This window comes from Camelus ferus, chromosome 12, assembly GCF_009834535.1.
Source record: "Camelus ferus isolate YT-003-E chromosome 12, BCGSAC_Cfer_1.0, whole genome shotgun sequence".
NCBI classification, from domain to species: Eukaryota; Metazoa; Chordata; class Mammalia; order Artiodactyla; family Camelidae; genus Camelus; species Camelus ferus.
Window position 1 is genome coordinate 17237842 of NC_045707.1, and position 15795 is coordinate 17253636.

Below are 15795 nucleotides of genomic sequence, written 5' to 3' on the forward strand. Positions count from 1 at the left end.
GACAAGTGGAAGGGTTTGCTTTGGTTGGGAGGAGCATACTTATAGGATGGCGGGCAGTGCCCGGAGAGAAGTGGGCTGCCTGGCATGTGTTTTCAGAGCTTTTGCTCTATGTTTCCCCTCCCTTGTTGAACCGTGAGCCCCCCCAGGGAAGGGCTTGAACCCTCTTTCCCCAGTATCTCCTCTGTCCCAGGACACCAGTCTCTGCCCTTGGCAAGTCCCCAGGAGGGTGGGCTAGTGGAGTCTAGGAGGCAATGTCTCCCATCCCTGGCATGATCTGGAAGGAGAGGCCAGAATCCAAGTGATGTTAGCTTCACAAGTTTATTGAAAACCCAGCAACACAAAAAGCGGTACAATCAGGCTCCCACCCCAGCCCAGGCCTCCCTGGAGCTTGCAGACATAAGCCCTCCTGCAGGGGACAGGGCAGGGCCCCCCTCACACCACCAGCAGGGGAGTGGAGTGCTGCGGGGCCCGCTTCTCTACTGCACCCACCCACCTTGTGGACCCACGTGCCAGGGTTACACCAACAGCCCAAGAAGAGAAGCAAGCAGCCAGGACATTGCCACTCTGAGAAGAACCATCTCTTGGCCACCAAAGACGGTGGATCCTTCTGGATGAGGAAAAGAAGGAAGGAAACTTCTGTAGCCAGGGAAAGGAAGAGGAGGGAAGCAGGGGTGGGCTGAGGACACCTGCTGTGTGGACATTCTCCCTTGTCCAGATTAATCAATCCAAAGCTAGGTTGGCGATGGTGCCCAAACGCATTCTCGGCTTTGAATTAGTCTGTTCCTCCCGACACACTGATTTTTGTCATTGTATTGAATCTGCATTTCCTGAGGCTGTTTGGCTGGATGGTGAGGAGTGATCGAAGGAAGAAAACTGGGAGTCAGGGAGAAGCCAGTCCCCTGGGGCCTGTGGATGGCGCATGGTGGGGGTGGGGGCAAGTTCCCTCAGAGGATACAGGCCAGGCACAGCAGCCCCTGGCTTCTTGGCAGGAGGGGTAGCTGGATGCCCTTGGGGGCAGAAGCAGGAGGCGCTGAGACGGTTCTTCCCTGGGCAGCGGCCGGCTGGCACTCGGCTCTCACTACTTGGTGCGGCGGGAGGTGGTGGTGGACACGAAGCGGACGCCGGAACTGCGGCTGCCGCTGCAGCTGCTGAAGCCGCCCTCGGTGGGCAGCGGGCAGGGGATGCTGGGGGCACATGCCTCAGCCACCAGCACGGAGCCCCCTCGGGAACCTGCGGCCAGGCTCGAGCCGCAGAAGCCTCCAGACCGGATGCTGCTGCTGCCGGAGAAGGTGACCCCGCCACGGCAGAGGCTGGAGCTGGTGACCAGGGTCTCAGGCCCGCACACCAGGCCGCCCCGGGAGCTGCTCACGGCTGCGGGATGAAGAAACGGTACCAGTGGGGCTGCCTGTCCTCCAAGCTCCCCCCTGGGATGGGCCAGTGGCATCAGGGGAAAACTGGTTCCTCTTATCTACCTAGTCAATACCCGCTTTTCCGTTCCCTTGTCTGGGTGACTCAAAGGCTGTGACTCCATTAAAGGCAAACATTCAGGCTAAAATGGAAGGGGGCCAGTGGATAGGACTCGTCTCAGGCAGATTGTGATTCCGAAGAGCAGGGTCTGGGGCTCGCCCTTCTTTATGTCCCCACCCTGCAGGGCCCAGTGGAGGCCCGCGTGCTTTGGGTACAACCAATACTTTGTCTGGCAGCGGCAGCAGCAGAAGCAGCAGGGGAATTTTGTTCGGCTGTGTCCCATCCCCTCCCATCAAGAGGGGAGGGAACTCCCTGGCACAGGCCTTCCATTCCTTCCCCGCTCTTTGCCCTTGAAGGACAAGGCCTCTCAAAGCAAAAAGGCTGCCTCTCTTCTTGAACCCTCTCTCACCTACCAGGCCCTGCAGACCTCTGTGATTGCTCAGCAGGATCTGGAGACGTCTGAGACCTCAGCTAAGGGGATGCTCTGAGTCCAGGGCCCAGAGGGACCCTGCTCCCCTGGCCGTCATGGCCAGTCCAGCCATGGGCTCCTGGCCCCAATGTGGACCCAAGTTTAAAGGACATTCGAAGGGATCCGGGAGAGAAATATGTGAAGAGGGAAAAACTTAAGGTTCTTACATATGTCTACTGGTCCAACACCTTCACAGATCCTGGAGAAAGAAAGAAGCAAGTCAGTTCACAAGCAGTGTCATTCCCTGAAAACTTGTGTGCTATCGGAGGGCTTTCTTGGCTGAGTGGATCGGTGGACCAGCGGTTCTCACCCCTGGCTGCACAAGTATCCGGGGAGATTTATAAAACTGCATGTTCCTCGATCCTGCCTCAAAACTATTGAATCAAAATATTTGAGGAAGTGTGTTAGTCTCTAATTTTTTTTTTTAACAAGCTAACCAATCAAACAGAACTCCCTGTGATTTTGGTACAGCCTGCCTACAAACTTGCACTTAGAAGACACAGATCTAGAGCCATGTTCTAATCCCCTGCGAAGGGCAAGCCAAGTAAGGTTTGCAGAAAAGGTACAGTTGCCGCTAGAGATGGCTCATTTAGCAATTCTTCATCTGGGCCCCTCCCCCCACTTAGTCCTTCTAGATCTTGAGATCTGACCCCACTCCCTCCTGCTGTGCTGACAGCACTCACCGGCTCTCCTCGCCCTCCAGCAGCTTGCGGTAGGTGGCGATCTCGATGTCCAGGGCCAGCTTGGTGTTCATTAGCTCCTGGTACTCGCGCAGCTGCCGCGCCATGTCCTGCTTGGCCTGCTGCAGGGCGCCCTCCAGATCCGCCAGCTTGCACTTGGCATCATTGAGGGCCGCCTCGCCCTGCTTCTCCGCCTCGGCCACCGCGGCCTCCAGCTTGGCCCGCTGCAGGGAGGGCAGTTCGCAGGTGGGCTTTGGCAGGGACTAGGGGATCCCCAGGTGGAGCTAGAAACACTGCCCCTTGTGGGTGCGGACACAGCCTGGTGCCAAGCCAGTGATGAGCCCATGGCGGCTGCTTTCCCAGGATTGTCACCCTGTAGTTTGATGTCACCAGGGGCTGATTTTACACTTTATTGGTTTCTGTTGCCCATGGGGTCCAGAGAGTAAAGCTGTTCTTTCTACCTCCCCTGCCCCTGTAAGTCTGCCCCAGGACTTCCCTTTTATATGGGAGACTCTCCTTTTCTTCCACATTTTCCTCCTCCAGGAAGTCTTCCTGGACTAATTCCTCCATTCCTCTGTTTCTGGGTCCTGGTGGCCTCCCCCATATCAACTCTGGCTCCTCAAATCTTGGTGCCCTGCTTCTGCTCCCTCTGGGGCTTTCCTTTCCTTTGCCCACCTGAGCCTTGGCATGCTCGATCTCTGCCTTCAGCCTCTGGATCAGGCGGGTCAGCTCATTGATCTCATCCCGAGTGTTGCGCAGGTTGTCACAGTGTTGGCCAGCTGTCACCCGCATCTCCTCATACTGGAAGGGAGAAGGGGATGTTCCAAGGGTTCAATGGTTGGGTCAAGACCACAGTCCACTCCGTTGTCCATGGGTCTTTTCCTGGGGCTGACCACACCCCCTCCCCAGCGCCCTCCTGCCCACCTTGGTCTGGTACCAGGCCTCAGCATCAGCCCGACTGCGCCTGGCGATCTCTTCATACTGGGTCTTGATTTCACAGATGATCCCATCAAGGTCCAGTTCTCGGCTGTTGTCCATCTTCACAATGACCGATGTCTCTGAGATGTGTGACTGCAGCAACTGGATTTCCTGTGTTGGAGGATGAGCGAGACAGATGGGCTCAGAGTCCCATCAGTGGTCAGGGCTCTGCCACAGGGTTCCCAGGATGCAGAGTCAGGAGAGAGACATTGCTTATTTATTCCGGGCAATGCAAAGGAGCAGACCATCCAAATCAAGGAGGGGAAAGATGTGACCCAGAACTGCTTGATTTGACTTTAAACCTTTGTTATACACTTGGAGACATCCTTTAACACCCACTAACTTGCTTAGGTGACTATCAAAACCATGGGGGCCTAGGAACTTGGTGGCGGGGAGTAAGAGTCATGCTAAAGCTTAAACTTTTCTTTGGATGATCTGCACAGTGTCTGTGCCAATCACGGCTTATTGAGAGCTGACAATATTTTAGAAAATAGTGATCTAGGAATTCCTACATCCCAAGTCTTTAATAGAACCAGGGTAGGGAGGGGGAAAGCTGGGAACTGGCCAGCATGGTGAGGGCCCCAGAGGGAGTTTTTTCAGCCTTTCCACTCAGAGGCAGACATACAGCTCTGATCAGGTCTATCCAGACCAAACAGACCTTATGAAGCAACAGATATCTAGTTCATTTGACTAATTAGGGTGACTCAATTTTTCTTACATCTCCTAGCAAGTCAATTTGCCAGAGTCTTCTCATCAGTAGATAGGAAGTGACATTCTTAGACCCCAGTCTTTGGATTGGCCAACAAGAAGTTGGATCATTGATCCAAGGAGCTTATTCATAGACAAAAGTCAGGTTTCTGACAAGCCTCCTCCCCTTACCTTCTCCACTTACAGACAGATCAACATAGAGAGGACATAGATTTGAGTGGGAAGAAAGACATATGGTACCAAATGTTAGAAAATATGCCAGTCCAGTGAAGCCTCCCAGGAGTCCAGGCCATGCCTTGATCTCCTGGGGCTGCTTGGAGGGGATGAGCCCTTACCGCCATGTATAGGGTTTTCAGGAAGTCGATATCCTGAGTTAGGGCATCCGCATTTGCCTCTAGATCAGACTTATTTAAGAAAGCTGTATCCACATCCTGCATAAAAGAGAGAAGGGGAAAATGCTCATTTCTTGTACACTGTTTAACTTCTTCATCTTGGCAGGGTCTGGAGATGGGTGGGAAGATTGGGCCTATCCCCCCAGGGCCGGGTCAGCTGGGACTGATGGGAAAGTCACTGGGTGGAAATTTAGTGACTCTTGTTCTTCTCTTGTTCTTTTCCTTCCTGCAACACGAAACCCCTAGGGATGCTGAATTTTTCCCGATGCTTATTTAGAGGCAAAGAGAATCTGTATAATCCAAGACTCTTAAAATGTCATCTCTTCAGACCTCTGCTCTCATGAAGATCCAATTTTAAGTAATTGGAAGCCAAGTCAGAACTTTGAAGGGAAACTGTTGTGACCTTAGGGGTTCCACTGAATGTGAGTATTCACAGGGCTGCTCAGGCAGTTTCCTGGGGGTCTCGAGGATATTTGCCTGTCTGGAGGAGAAGTTTGCCTGGACCTGTTTGCTCTCTTACCTTCTTCAGAGTCACAAACTCATTCTCAGCATTGGCCCGGAGTCCCACCTCCTCTTCGTACCTGGACAACAAGGATGAAGAGGGTGAGTTCTTCCTCTGAACTGAGCACCAATTACCCCAGCTCCCCAGTCACGACCTCTTTGCTGCATCTCAGAGCCTGGCTCCCTATTGCCACCCACATGCCTTCATCCCCTCTGTCCATCTTTAACGCATTTTGTGAGTCAATAGCCCTCAGGTTCTCCAAATCCCCTTTACTTTCTCAAATTACATGTGGTGTCTGAAAACCTGGACCTTTGTTATGCTTCTCTGCTGGAAAATCCTTAGGGTCATTGCACTTGACTCTAGAGGAAGTTAAGACCCAACTTGGGCGCGGGTCTCAAAACCAGAGGGCTCCTTTTCCTGGGGTCAGCTTATCCATTCCAATAAGCAGGCTTAGGGAGAAATCATGCCCAATTCCAAGTCTCCTTTTCCCTCAGGACCCATTGAGGGCCTCCTCCTCCCATACACATCACTGCCCCATTGCTGCCTCCCAGCTGAGGACTGAAACCCACATTCCACCCTGATGCTTCCAGCTGCTCTCCACTTCCAGCTGCTCTCATCTGAGCTTGGCTGCTGATTTAAGGACCAGCCCATGCCCATCCTTGGTCAGTACACTCCAGATGCTACTCACTTCTTCTTGAAACCCTCAAGGACATCCTGCATGTTGTTCCTCTCAGCCTCGAGCCGAGCCCGGTCGCTGTTCACTATGTCCAGCTGCCTCCGCATGTTGGTGATGTAGTTCTCGAAGAGGGGCTCCAGGTTGCTCCTGGCACATTTTTGCTCTTGGAGGAAGCTCCATTTGGTCTCTAGGAGCTTATTCTGCTGTTCCAGGAACCGCACCTAAATCCACAGGGGCAAGGACATGGCAGCTGAAGTGCTCGATACAATCACCTACATGTCGACCCTTTGCTCAGATGGCCAGAGGTGACTTGTTCCCTCCTCTGTTGACTTTCACTCCTCTTCTAACTCAGTAGAACCTGGAAGAGCAAGTCTGGGGTCCCCTCCTCATGCTCAGCCAGCTTAGTTATAGACAGAAGCTTTTGAACCAAAGCATGTCAGTACCGTTTCCCCTTTTGCCCTCTGAGAAAGGTGAGGGCTTGTTCACTGGGAAGTTGGAGATTGATTCTGCCCAAGATGGGGTTCGCTTACATCTAAACACTGATGTCAGCCATCCCTGGCAGGGGATAAGGAGCAGAGTAAAGTACATTTGGGGTGGGATGTGGCATTACAAGGTGGGAATTCTCAGGTCAGAGGTCATACACATCACCCCAGATATCCCATTCTCTGAGACTCATAGAGCTGGAGGAGAACTAGGGGACTATTTGGTCCAGCGCCTCATTTCAGAGATGAAGAAACTGAAGCTCACAGAGGTGAATTTCCAATCTCAGACACAATCAGAACATCCGTGCTCTGTGGAGACATGGTTTCTGGGATGTCAGTCCCACATCTCTATTCACCTCATCAACCTGAAGGTCAGTGACCACTAGTGGTCATTTGCTACCATTTCCCTCCATCTAGGCAGCTCAGCTGAACCTGGGTACCCCACATGGGGGCAGATAGGAATTCTTTGTTTGTTTTGTACAAAAATTACTCAATCCATTCTCCATTTCTTAAGCCTGAACAGGTGTGGCCACCCAGTCCCAGAAACCATGAAAACTTCAAAGAGAGCATGAGGATCTCAAAGGATAAAACCTTTTAAACATGTACCAGCCCACACCTGGTGGAACTGCTAGCAGGAGGTATTTCTAAGTGACTAGGTGGTAGGTCTTAGTTTGTCCAGATGCCTTCAGATTTGGCTGGATGTTTCCTCCAAAAGACAGCACCACTGTCTTATTCTGTCCCTCTGTGCAGTGCCTCCTCAGGCTTGCCCTTGCTCTGCAGCAGGGCAACCTAGAAATCATGCTGCCATGCCTTTGGTTGATGCCTGAAGCATCTGGGGTCAAGGTCGATGCCCTAGGCCTGGACCAGCTTTTCTAAAGGGAAAGAACACCTCAGTGCATTTTGGTTCTCATCATCCCAGACCCAGAGACTGAGCTGTCATAGGTACCTTGTCGATGAAGGAGGCAAATTTGTTGTTGAGGGTCTTGATTTGCTCCTTCTCATCCTTCTTCACTCTCTGTGCATTGGGGTCAATCTCCAGGTTGAGAGGGGTCAGCAGGTTCTGGTTAACAGTCACTGCTGTGATAGATGGGGCAGCTGGGATTCCAACTCCTCCAACTCGGTAGCCAAAGCCAGGGCCACCGAAGCCATAGCCAAGGCCACTGCCGGCTCCAAACCCCAGACCCAAACAACTGCTGGGCCCAAAGCCCAGACCAGCACCACTCCTATCACCAAAACCAAAGGCCATCCCACTGCCAGCACTGAAGCCAACTCCGCAGCGGATGGGACGAGGGCCCACAGCTGCTATCCGGGGTGAGCACGATCCAAAGCTGACGACACTCCGACTGCCAAAGCCGCCAAGACCTCGGAAGCTGGGCCCGCTCCTGCAGGAGACAGAGCTGATCTGGAAGCGGTTCAGGTTCCGGGGGCTTATTGCTGAGCAAGAGCTGAAGTTGCCCACGCGGCGACTGGAGCTGACGCGGTAAGAGCGGCAAGACATGCTGGCTTCTGGGGTGAGAGCAATGCGGCGACTGCAGAGCTGGAGCCGGAGTCCCTCTGAGGAGACTGGATCCCTCTCACCCCTTTTATGTGCGTGTGGATCTGAGGACGGGCCCCATAAAAATGAAAAAAGCCATTTGGAAGCATTTATGAGCTTGGGTAGTTAGCAAAAATTCTTCATGCTTATAACCTCCTTTATAATTAGCTAATCTCAGACACACCTATTCTCCTCAGGATCAGGCCCACAACACCAAATCTATAAATATTAAAAACACATCAACACATAAACATTATGGTCCTATTTTTTCCCCGCAAGTCCACCATAATTGCCATTATGGGGACATTAATTTGCTTTGGTCATAAATCCAATAGACTTTTGCTGCAAGGGTGGCTAACCACCAGAAAGTTAGGATGGAACCAGCTCCAGCAAGAAGCTTGCAAAGGATATATCTGTAGAGATACAAGCCCCTAAACAATGAAGGATGTGTGGAAGAGAGGCAGGATCTACAGAGCTCCAAGTAAGAAATGATCAGGTGAGAATACAGTTTGTTATATCCCCATCGATGGATTAAACAGTCCAAAAACCTTTTGCAGTGTTTTATCTGTCCTCCATGATCTGGGTTGACTGTTTACATAAGTGTTGGATCTTCAGTGAAACTCCTTTGGTTTAGTGTAGATACATGTCTGACTTGAAACACTTAAAGGAGATTCATTCATTCATTCACTCATTCATTCAACAATTAACCAGATGCCTCCTCTGTCTCAGGTTAGGTGCTTGATGCTGAAGGTACAGAGATAAAAAAAGGTAGGCTCTCATGGTGGTGGGGAAAGATTAACCATGAGGACTTCCACCAGTCAACATTTTGTGGCATAATTTGAGACCAAAACTTGCCAATAATTTGGCCATGGATCTGTGTGGAAAGTTAACCGCATGATTTTGAGCCCCCAGAACACATTAGGGCTCATGTATAGTCCTGTCTGTGCAAGATCCTCACATAACTGGTGAATCTTTGGTTAGGACAGAGAGACACAAAGCAATAAGCATCTGGGTAGAAAATGAGAAGTTCTCAGCCACTGGGCATCGTCATCATTGTCACCAACAGTGCAGATATTTCAGGACCCAGAGACAGGTGTTGACCCTGTCGTGGCCAAACCCGGACATGGTTTGCCCTACCTGTCTGTGCCTGGGGGCTTGTGTTTGACTGGATGCTTGCCCGGGATTCTACTTGGAAGAGGATGTGTGCTTTTGCTTGGAACTATCCAGCCCAGGTCTTCACTATTTTCTTCCTTCCCAATCTCCACACATTTTATTTCCTTTTCTCATCTTACTGTATTATCTAGGACTTCTAGCATGATGCTGAAAAGTAGCGGTGAAAGGGGGCATCTTTGCCTTATTCCCGATTTTTGGTGGGAAAGCTTCAAATTTCTCACTAATGATGTTAGTTGTAAGTTTCTTGCAGATTTTTTTTTTTTAAATAAAGTTGAGGACATTTCCTTCTGTTCCTTGTTTACTACTATTTTCCATAGACCCAGCTGTCAGGTGTATGTCTAAAGGGAGAAAAAGAGAATACTTCTTGTGGAGATTGCCAGTGACCTCCATGTCACTAAATTCAGTGGTCTGTTCTCAGCCCTCATTTAAGCAGTATTTGGCATAGTTGATCATTCCCCCCTTTTTTTTTTTTTAAACAATTTGTTCTTTTAGTTTCCAGATACCACATTCTTCTAATTTTCTCTCCACATTACTAGCTACTTCTTTTTTTGTCTTCTTAGCCAGTTTCTTCTCACCCCTCCAGCCTCTACACACCACAGCACCCTTGGTCTTAGCCCTTGTACCTGCTTACATCTTTATCCATGCTAGTTCCCTCGGTGACATCATACAGAGTCATGACTTTAAATACCACCCATCCACTGATGACCGCCAAGGTGTATCTCTATTCCAGACATCCCTTCTGTGCCCCACATGTATGCTTTGATCAGTATCTCTATTTGGGTATCAGTTAGGCCCCTCAACCTTAATCTATCCAGAACTGTCCTCCCGATTAATTATTCCTACAAAATACTTTCTACTTGCCAGACTCACTATCCCTGCACAGCCCAAACATCTAGGATTCATCCATTCCTGTTCCTCAGCTTTTCCCATATCTCACATTCAATCCATTGGCAAAGCCTACCTTCAAAATATATCTGGGCTTCTACCGGCTCTCAGCATCCCACTGCTACCATGTTGGTCCAAGCCCATCACTCCTCACAGGGTCTATTGAAGTGTCCTAGGTCCTAGCTAGTAGCCTTGCTTCCTCCTTTGCCCCTTCTGTCTTTCCTTAACACCACAGTCAGAGTGGTCCTTTAAAAACACGGCAGGGCATGCCATTTCTAAGCTCAGACCCCTCCAGTAGTTTCCCATCCCACCCAGAGTAAATGACATGTGGGACTCTACATAGCCTGCCCCCTCCCCTTCCCTGACCTCACTCCCCTCCACCCATCCTACTGCTCACCCTGCTCCAGCCACGCTGGCCTCCTATGTGTCCCTCAAACAGGCAGGAAAACTCCTGCTCACACATTTTCCCACTTGCTGTTTTTTTCTGCTGGGAACTCTTTTTCTTGAAGTAGCTGCATGGCCTGGTCTGTCAACTCTTCCAGGTCTTTGTACTTTGGTTCTCTTCCATTTGGAAGCCCCCTCCCCCACGTATTCTCTATCTCCCACCCCCTCTCCTTTTCTCCTTCACTGTTCTCAACATCTGAGAGCCTCTCCTACACAAATTCGCTTATTTCTCATCTGTCTTTCCAGGCTGGAACATAAGCTCCAGGAGGCAGGCGCTGTTGTGTGTGTTTTACCTCCTCCTCGTCCCCTGCATAGGAGAATGGGGCGGGGGTGAGCGGCATACTATATAGTTTTGTTGGATGAATGAAGACACTTCAAAGTTTAAAAGCAGGAGGAAAAGGGGAAAGGAGCAAGGTGTGGGAAAAGAAAAAAGAGGAATTTGGTTTTGCAGGTACTTCAGGAAGAGGAGACTCTGGCTCTGAGGATGGTGGGGTATAGAAATCCAAGCGCTCAGAGGGGACCAGCTGTTTGCCCTCCAGCTCCAAGCTCCTGGGGCGTGAATCTGGCCCCTTGCAGGAAAGGGCATCCTCCTCTTCTGAGGGCAGGCAAGGGGATCCAGGAGACTGGGAAGGAGAAGGTGGGGAGGAGGGCAGTGGGGATGGCATGGAGGACACCAGTGAGTGTGCCAGGCTGGGGACAGAAGGCTTGACCCAGCCTTGGAATCAAATGCACGTGGGAGCAATCCCAGTTTTGCCAGCTGCCAAGTGTGACCTTGGACGGTGGTGCACCCAGGGCACGGTCGTGGCACTCTCCAGGTATAGACAGAAAGGGTGCTTATCTGTAAAGAACTTATAAACAATGATACACCCAAGTAAAAGTCTGCTGTTTATTATCACTGTGCAAACACTCACCCTCCATGTGAGACCAATGACCTGGGAGAAACTGTTTAACCTCTCTAAGCCTCAGTTTCCTCATCTGTAAAATGGAATTATACCTACTGCACAGTATTGTGAGGGTTACATATGCAAATGTTTGGGGTGTATGGTGTGGGGAGCCTCGTGTGGTTATTGTCGGCCATTCTTTCCCCTGCTGTCCTCCCTCCCTCTTTTTCTCTCTCTGCCCCTTCTCCTCTCTTTTGCATAGTCCTCCTTTCACTTGCAAGCAGTCATCCCTGTTCCCGCCTAGCACCCCACCTCCTTCCAGCTCTAGTGGCTGTGGCATCATTGCCTCACCAGCGATTCCTGGGGCCGCCCTGCGTCTCAGCTTTCTTCAACCCTAACCGGCCGGGCGGGGTGGGGGTAATTGAGACCAGTCAAGCGTAACCTCCATTCTGGGATGAGCTGTCACCATTAGCAATTTATACTTCTGAGGCATTATTTTGCCAGTCGGTGCATAACACAACCCTCAGCCATTTTTTGGGGGGTGGCAGGTGGGGCGGGGGAGAGGGGAGGAGTTGTCCTGGAAACTCTGGGCTGGGGTTTTTGCTGCTCTGACAGTTTCTTTTTCCTGTTAGGAGTCGGTCTGGTCGTCATCCTGAGATAGATCTGCTGACTGAGCCCAGCCCCAGCTCCTCACTGCGCTACTGTAGGACCATTGCTGGCTCACAGCACGATGCTATCTGCATGGGGAGGAGAGGGTGGGAGGGGAGGGTGCCATCTCGGTTGGCTGAGCAGAGCCTGAGAACCCTGGGCACATTGTGGCTGTGTATGTGTGGCTGTCAGAGTTCGAGTGAGTGGGAGGGAAAGAGGGTGACAGGGAAATCCCAGATGATGAGAGGGCTTTGCTAAAAGCCGCCTTCTTCAGAATGCTTTCCGTTTTGCCTGGGGACAAGTTTGTGCTGAAGAGAGGTACTCACTGGGAGGTGTTCATGCTGGGACCTGCCCTGGTGGGAAGAGAAGCTCAGGAGTCCCCTAGCAGAAGGAGGGGGACAATGGGAGAGGCTGAGGCCCTCCACCCCTCCGCCCTGTCAGACTAATGATGAGTGGAGGGAATCTAAACACCTCTCAGGAGAGATAAAATACCCCTCTTGCTTGGGCCCATCCCCAGACTTTCAGGCAGGATGATTTTTCCAGGTTAAAACACCCCTCTTGCTTGGGCCCATCCCCACACTTTCAGGCAGGATGATTTTTCCAGGTTTGACCCAAATTCCTCACCTGCCTACACAGCTATCACCTGCTGGGATGGAGTGATGCTCCTTATGGGTGTGCAGGTCAGTCCGCTTCGAAAAACTGCACCTTCACTGGGAGATGATGTGTGCCCGGCATCGCGTTTCGGTGCTGGGGTGCCTGCTGGGCGCTGCCCGCTTCCTTCTGTCAGACTCAGTGATCCTGAGTTCCCCTACTCTGCTCACAGTTCCGTTTCTGCCCCCATTTCCCCCAATCCGAGCACCAAGTGGAGAGTGGCAGGAGAGGGTCTGCCTGGGGCCACTGATGGGACTGGGATGAGGGAGGGATCTGGGTGAGATGAGGGCCTTTAGGGGAGAGGCAGCAGCTCCTGAGGGAGGGCGCGGTGCGGCAAGGAAGGGCCTCCTGGGGAGAAGAGGGACAAGGGAATGGGAGCCATTCTGGGGAGACAGACCCAGAAACAAGGGGCTCCATTCCTGGTCCTCACCCTCCCCAGGCCTCCTGGGGTCATTCCCCACCTGTCCTCTAGGGGGCGCTCTGGAAGTGGCTGGAATTTGGATTCTCCAGGCGGAACGGAATGCATTGAGGCCCTGGTTTCACACAGGCTGTTCTCTTGGCCTCCCGAGGGCAGGGCCAGGGCCTGATGCTCCCTGCATCCCAGCACCTGGCGCGGGGCGGGTCCTGGGAGAAGCTCAGATGTTTGCCCAGGTGAATGGAGGTGAGCTGCTGGGCCACCACCAGGAGGCACTTTTGTCCCGCCTGCCTAGAGTTGCCTCCTCCCTGGGTCTCAAGGGAGAATGGGAGTGCCCAGCACAGCACTGAGGGGGTCCCCTGGTGAAAGCTCCAGAGGGACGTGCTCCGGCCTCTAGCTCACGTCCAGGACTGAGCTGGGCGCCCTCCCAATTGGGATGAGTCTGCCTGTGGACTGTTCCAGACAAGCCTTCCTTCCCCCGGGGCCCAGGCCACTCTGGAATGGGAATCCCCAAAGGGATGGTTGCCATGCCTGAGCTCACCTAGCAGCGAGAGTTGGGGAATCTTCCCTCCCTCTCCTCCTTCCCTCCACTGGCTGTCTCCTGGGCTCTGGGTAGTCGTCTTTGCGGATAGAGGTGGGAGGTCTGTTGGAATCTCTGTTTTTGCTGACTCCAGAGCATCCCTGTACTGTTCAGAGCTCTGAGTTATTAATCAGCAAGGAGCTTAGCTGGCTCTAGGGCCCAGTCCAGAGTCACAGGGCTAGTGGGAAGGAGGTCATGAGGCCTCGTTCCGCCCTCTCCTTCCCCAGGTGTGGATGTACGTCCCTAGAATCACCAACTCTCACTGGTCAGATGCCATGCGTTCTGGATCATGGTGGCTGCTCAGCCCTCAGCCTGGAGCCCCCGTCCTGCTTCCTTCAGTCCCCCCTGTCCTGCTGGCCTTCGGGATCCAGCTTGCCTGTCCCTCCTCCTAGGAAGCTTCCTGAGGCCCAGGGATCAGGGTGGGCCCCTCAGTTATGTCGTCCTTCACAAAAAGCCTTGCACCTGTAATTTCCTATTCCAGGTCTGTACTCCTGGTTAGGCTGTAAGCCCTAGAAGCATGGATTCAGGCCAGGGCCCCATTTTTAAAAAACAGTTATATTAAGATATAATTCACATATCATATTATTCATTCCTTTAAAATGTGCAGTTCAGTGGTTTTAGTATATTCCCAGATACGTGCAGCCATCACCACAGTCCCTTTTAGAATATTCTCATCACCTCAACAAGAAACCTTTAACTCTCACCCCTACCCCATCTTCTCCTTCCTCCAGCCCTAGGCAATCACTTACCTGCTTTCTATCTCTACAGATTTCCCTATTCTGAGCTTTCACATGAATGGAATCATAGGATGTGTGGTCCCTATGTCTGATTTCTTTTATCTACCATGTGTTTTCAAGGTTCATCCATATTGCAGCATGTATCAACATTTCATTCCTTTTTATGGCCATAAATTATTTCATTGTATAGATAGATCAAATTTTGATTATCCGTTCCTCCATGATGAACACTTGGGTTATTTCCACCGTTTGGCTATTGTGAATAGTGCTGCTCTGAACATGCACATATGAGTTTTTGTGTGGACGTGTTTTCATTTCTCTTGGGTATAAAGTCAGGAGTGGAATTGCTGGGTCATACGGTAACTCCATGTTCAACATTTGAGGAATTGCCACACTGTTTTCCAAAGTGGCCGCACCAGTTTACAGTCCCTACCACGGCCTCTAGATACTGTGTCTACTGTCCCCACTGGTAGGCGGGCCCTGGCTGGGTCTGCCTTATTCACTACTGTGTGGTCAGCCCCTGGGCAGAGCTGACCCATGGCAGGTACTTGATAAATATTTTGAGTGAATGAAAAAGTGAGTGTGTGGGTTCTTTTGATTATGCTGCCTGCCAATCTGAAACCCCTGTCCGTTCAGATCCTGTGCTTGCAATCTCCTCTGTGAACCTGTCTCTGATTCCCTTGCCGGGCCTAATCGGGAGATGCTTTTTCTTGTCACTCCTGTCCTCTCTGCTTCTCATGACTTGTGACTCCCCTGAGAGGCAGAGAGCTCCTCTGGGGTTCAGAAGGTGTCATAGTCACCGTGGCATCGCCAGCTTCTAATGCAGGGCTTGGCACAGAAGAGATGCCCTGTGCGAGGCTGTGGGAGAAGGGGAGCTGCATCCCAATGCTCAGGAGAGGGGAGTCCCGAGGGGGAGTTTGTGGTGGGGGCATTGTCCTGGGGAATCAGTGAGGCAACAAGAGGGTGGCACTGCTGCCACTGAGTCTCATCTCCAGGTCTTGGGGCTCCTGAGAGGGAGAGGAGGATGGGGGTGCTCCTCCTTGGCCAAGCAGCCACCCATCTTCCCTGCTTTCCCCAGGCCTGCAGCGGCCCTGCACCGAGCACCTGGGACACATAGTCCAGGATGGGGAAGCAAAGCCCAGGCTTGGAGGCCGCTAAGTACAGACATGATAGGGGCCCCATGGCCTTTCCCTAGGACATATGCAGGGGACCACGTGGTGAGGAGTCTTATGGGTACGAGGCCCATGGCTTTTAACATGGCAAGTGACTCACCAACTATTGGGGTGGGATGGGCAGATTTTCATTGGAATCTTTACAGATCCACATTTATTCCATTTACTTGCCAGTCATTCATATGTAGTTTTTGCATTTGTATAATAACTTCCATTTCCCCTCCCCTGGCCCCTGGCCCCCAGCCCCCAAAAGCGGCTCATAGGTTCTCCTTCCACGTCATTGCCCTCCACAGAGAAGGGTGAATAATCTTGATTCCTGTA

At 51.8% G+C, this 15795-nt stretch overlaps 1 protein-coding gene across 1 annotated transcript; it reads right to left on the reverse strand.

Annotated features, from left to right (window-relative positions):
* Positions 1-319: 319 nt before the first annotated feature.
* Positions 320-7896, reverse strand: KRT84 (keratin 84). Its single transcript, XM_006192749.3, has 9 exons — positions 7301-7896; positions 5885-6093; positions 5215-5275; positions 4638-4733; positions 3541-3705; positions 3292-3417; positions 2620-2840; positions 2104-2135; positions 320-1371 (listed from the first exon to the last, which is right to left on the reverse strand). The coding sequence occupies exons 1-9, from the start codon at positions 7850-7852 to the stop codon at positions 1079-1081; spliced, it is 1755 nt and encodes a 584-aa protein (XP_006192811.1). The 5' UTR covers positions 7853-7896; the 3' UTR covers positions 320-1078.
* Positions 7897-15795: the final 7899 nt, after the last annotated feature.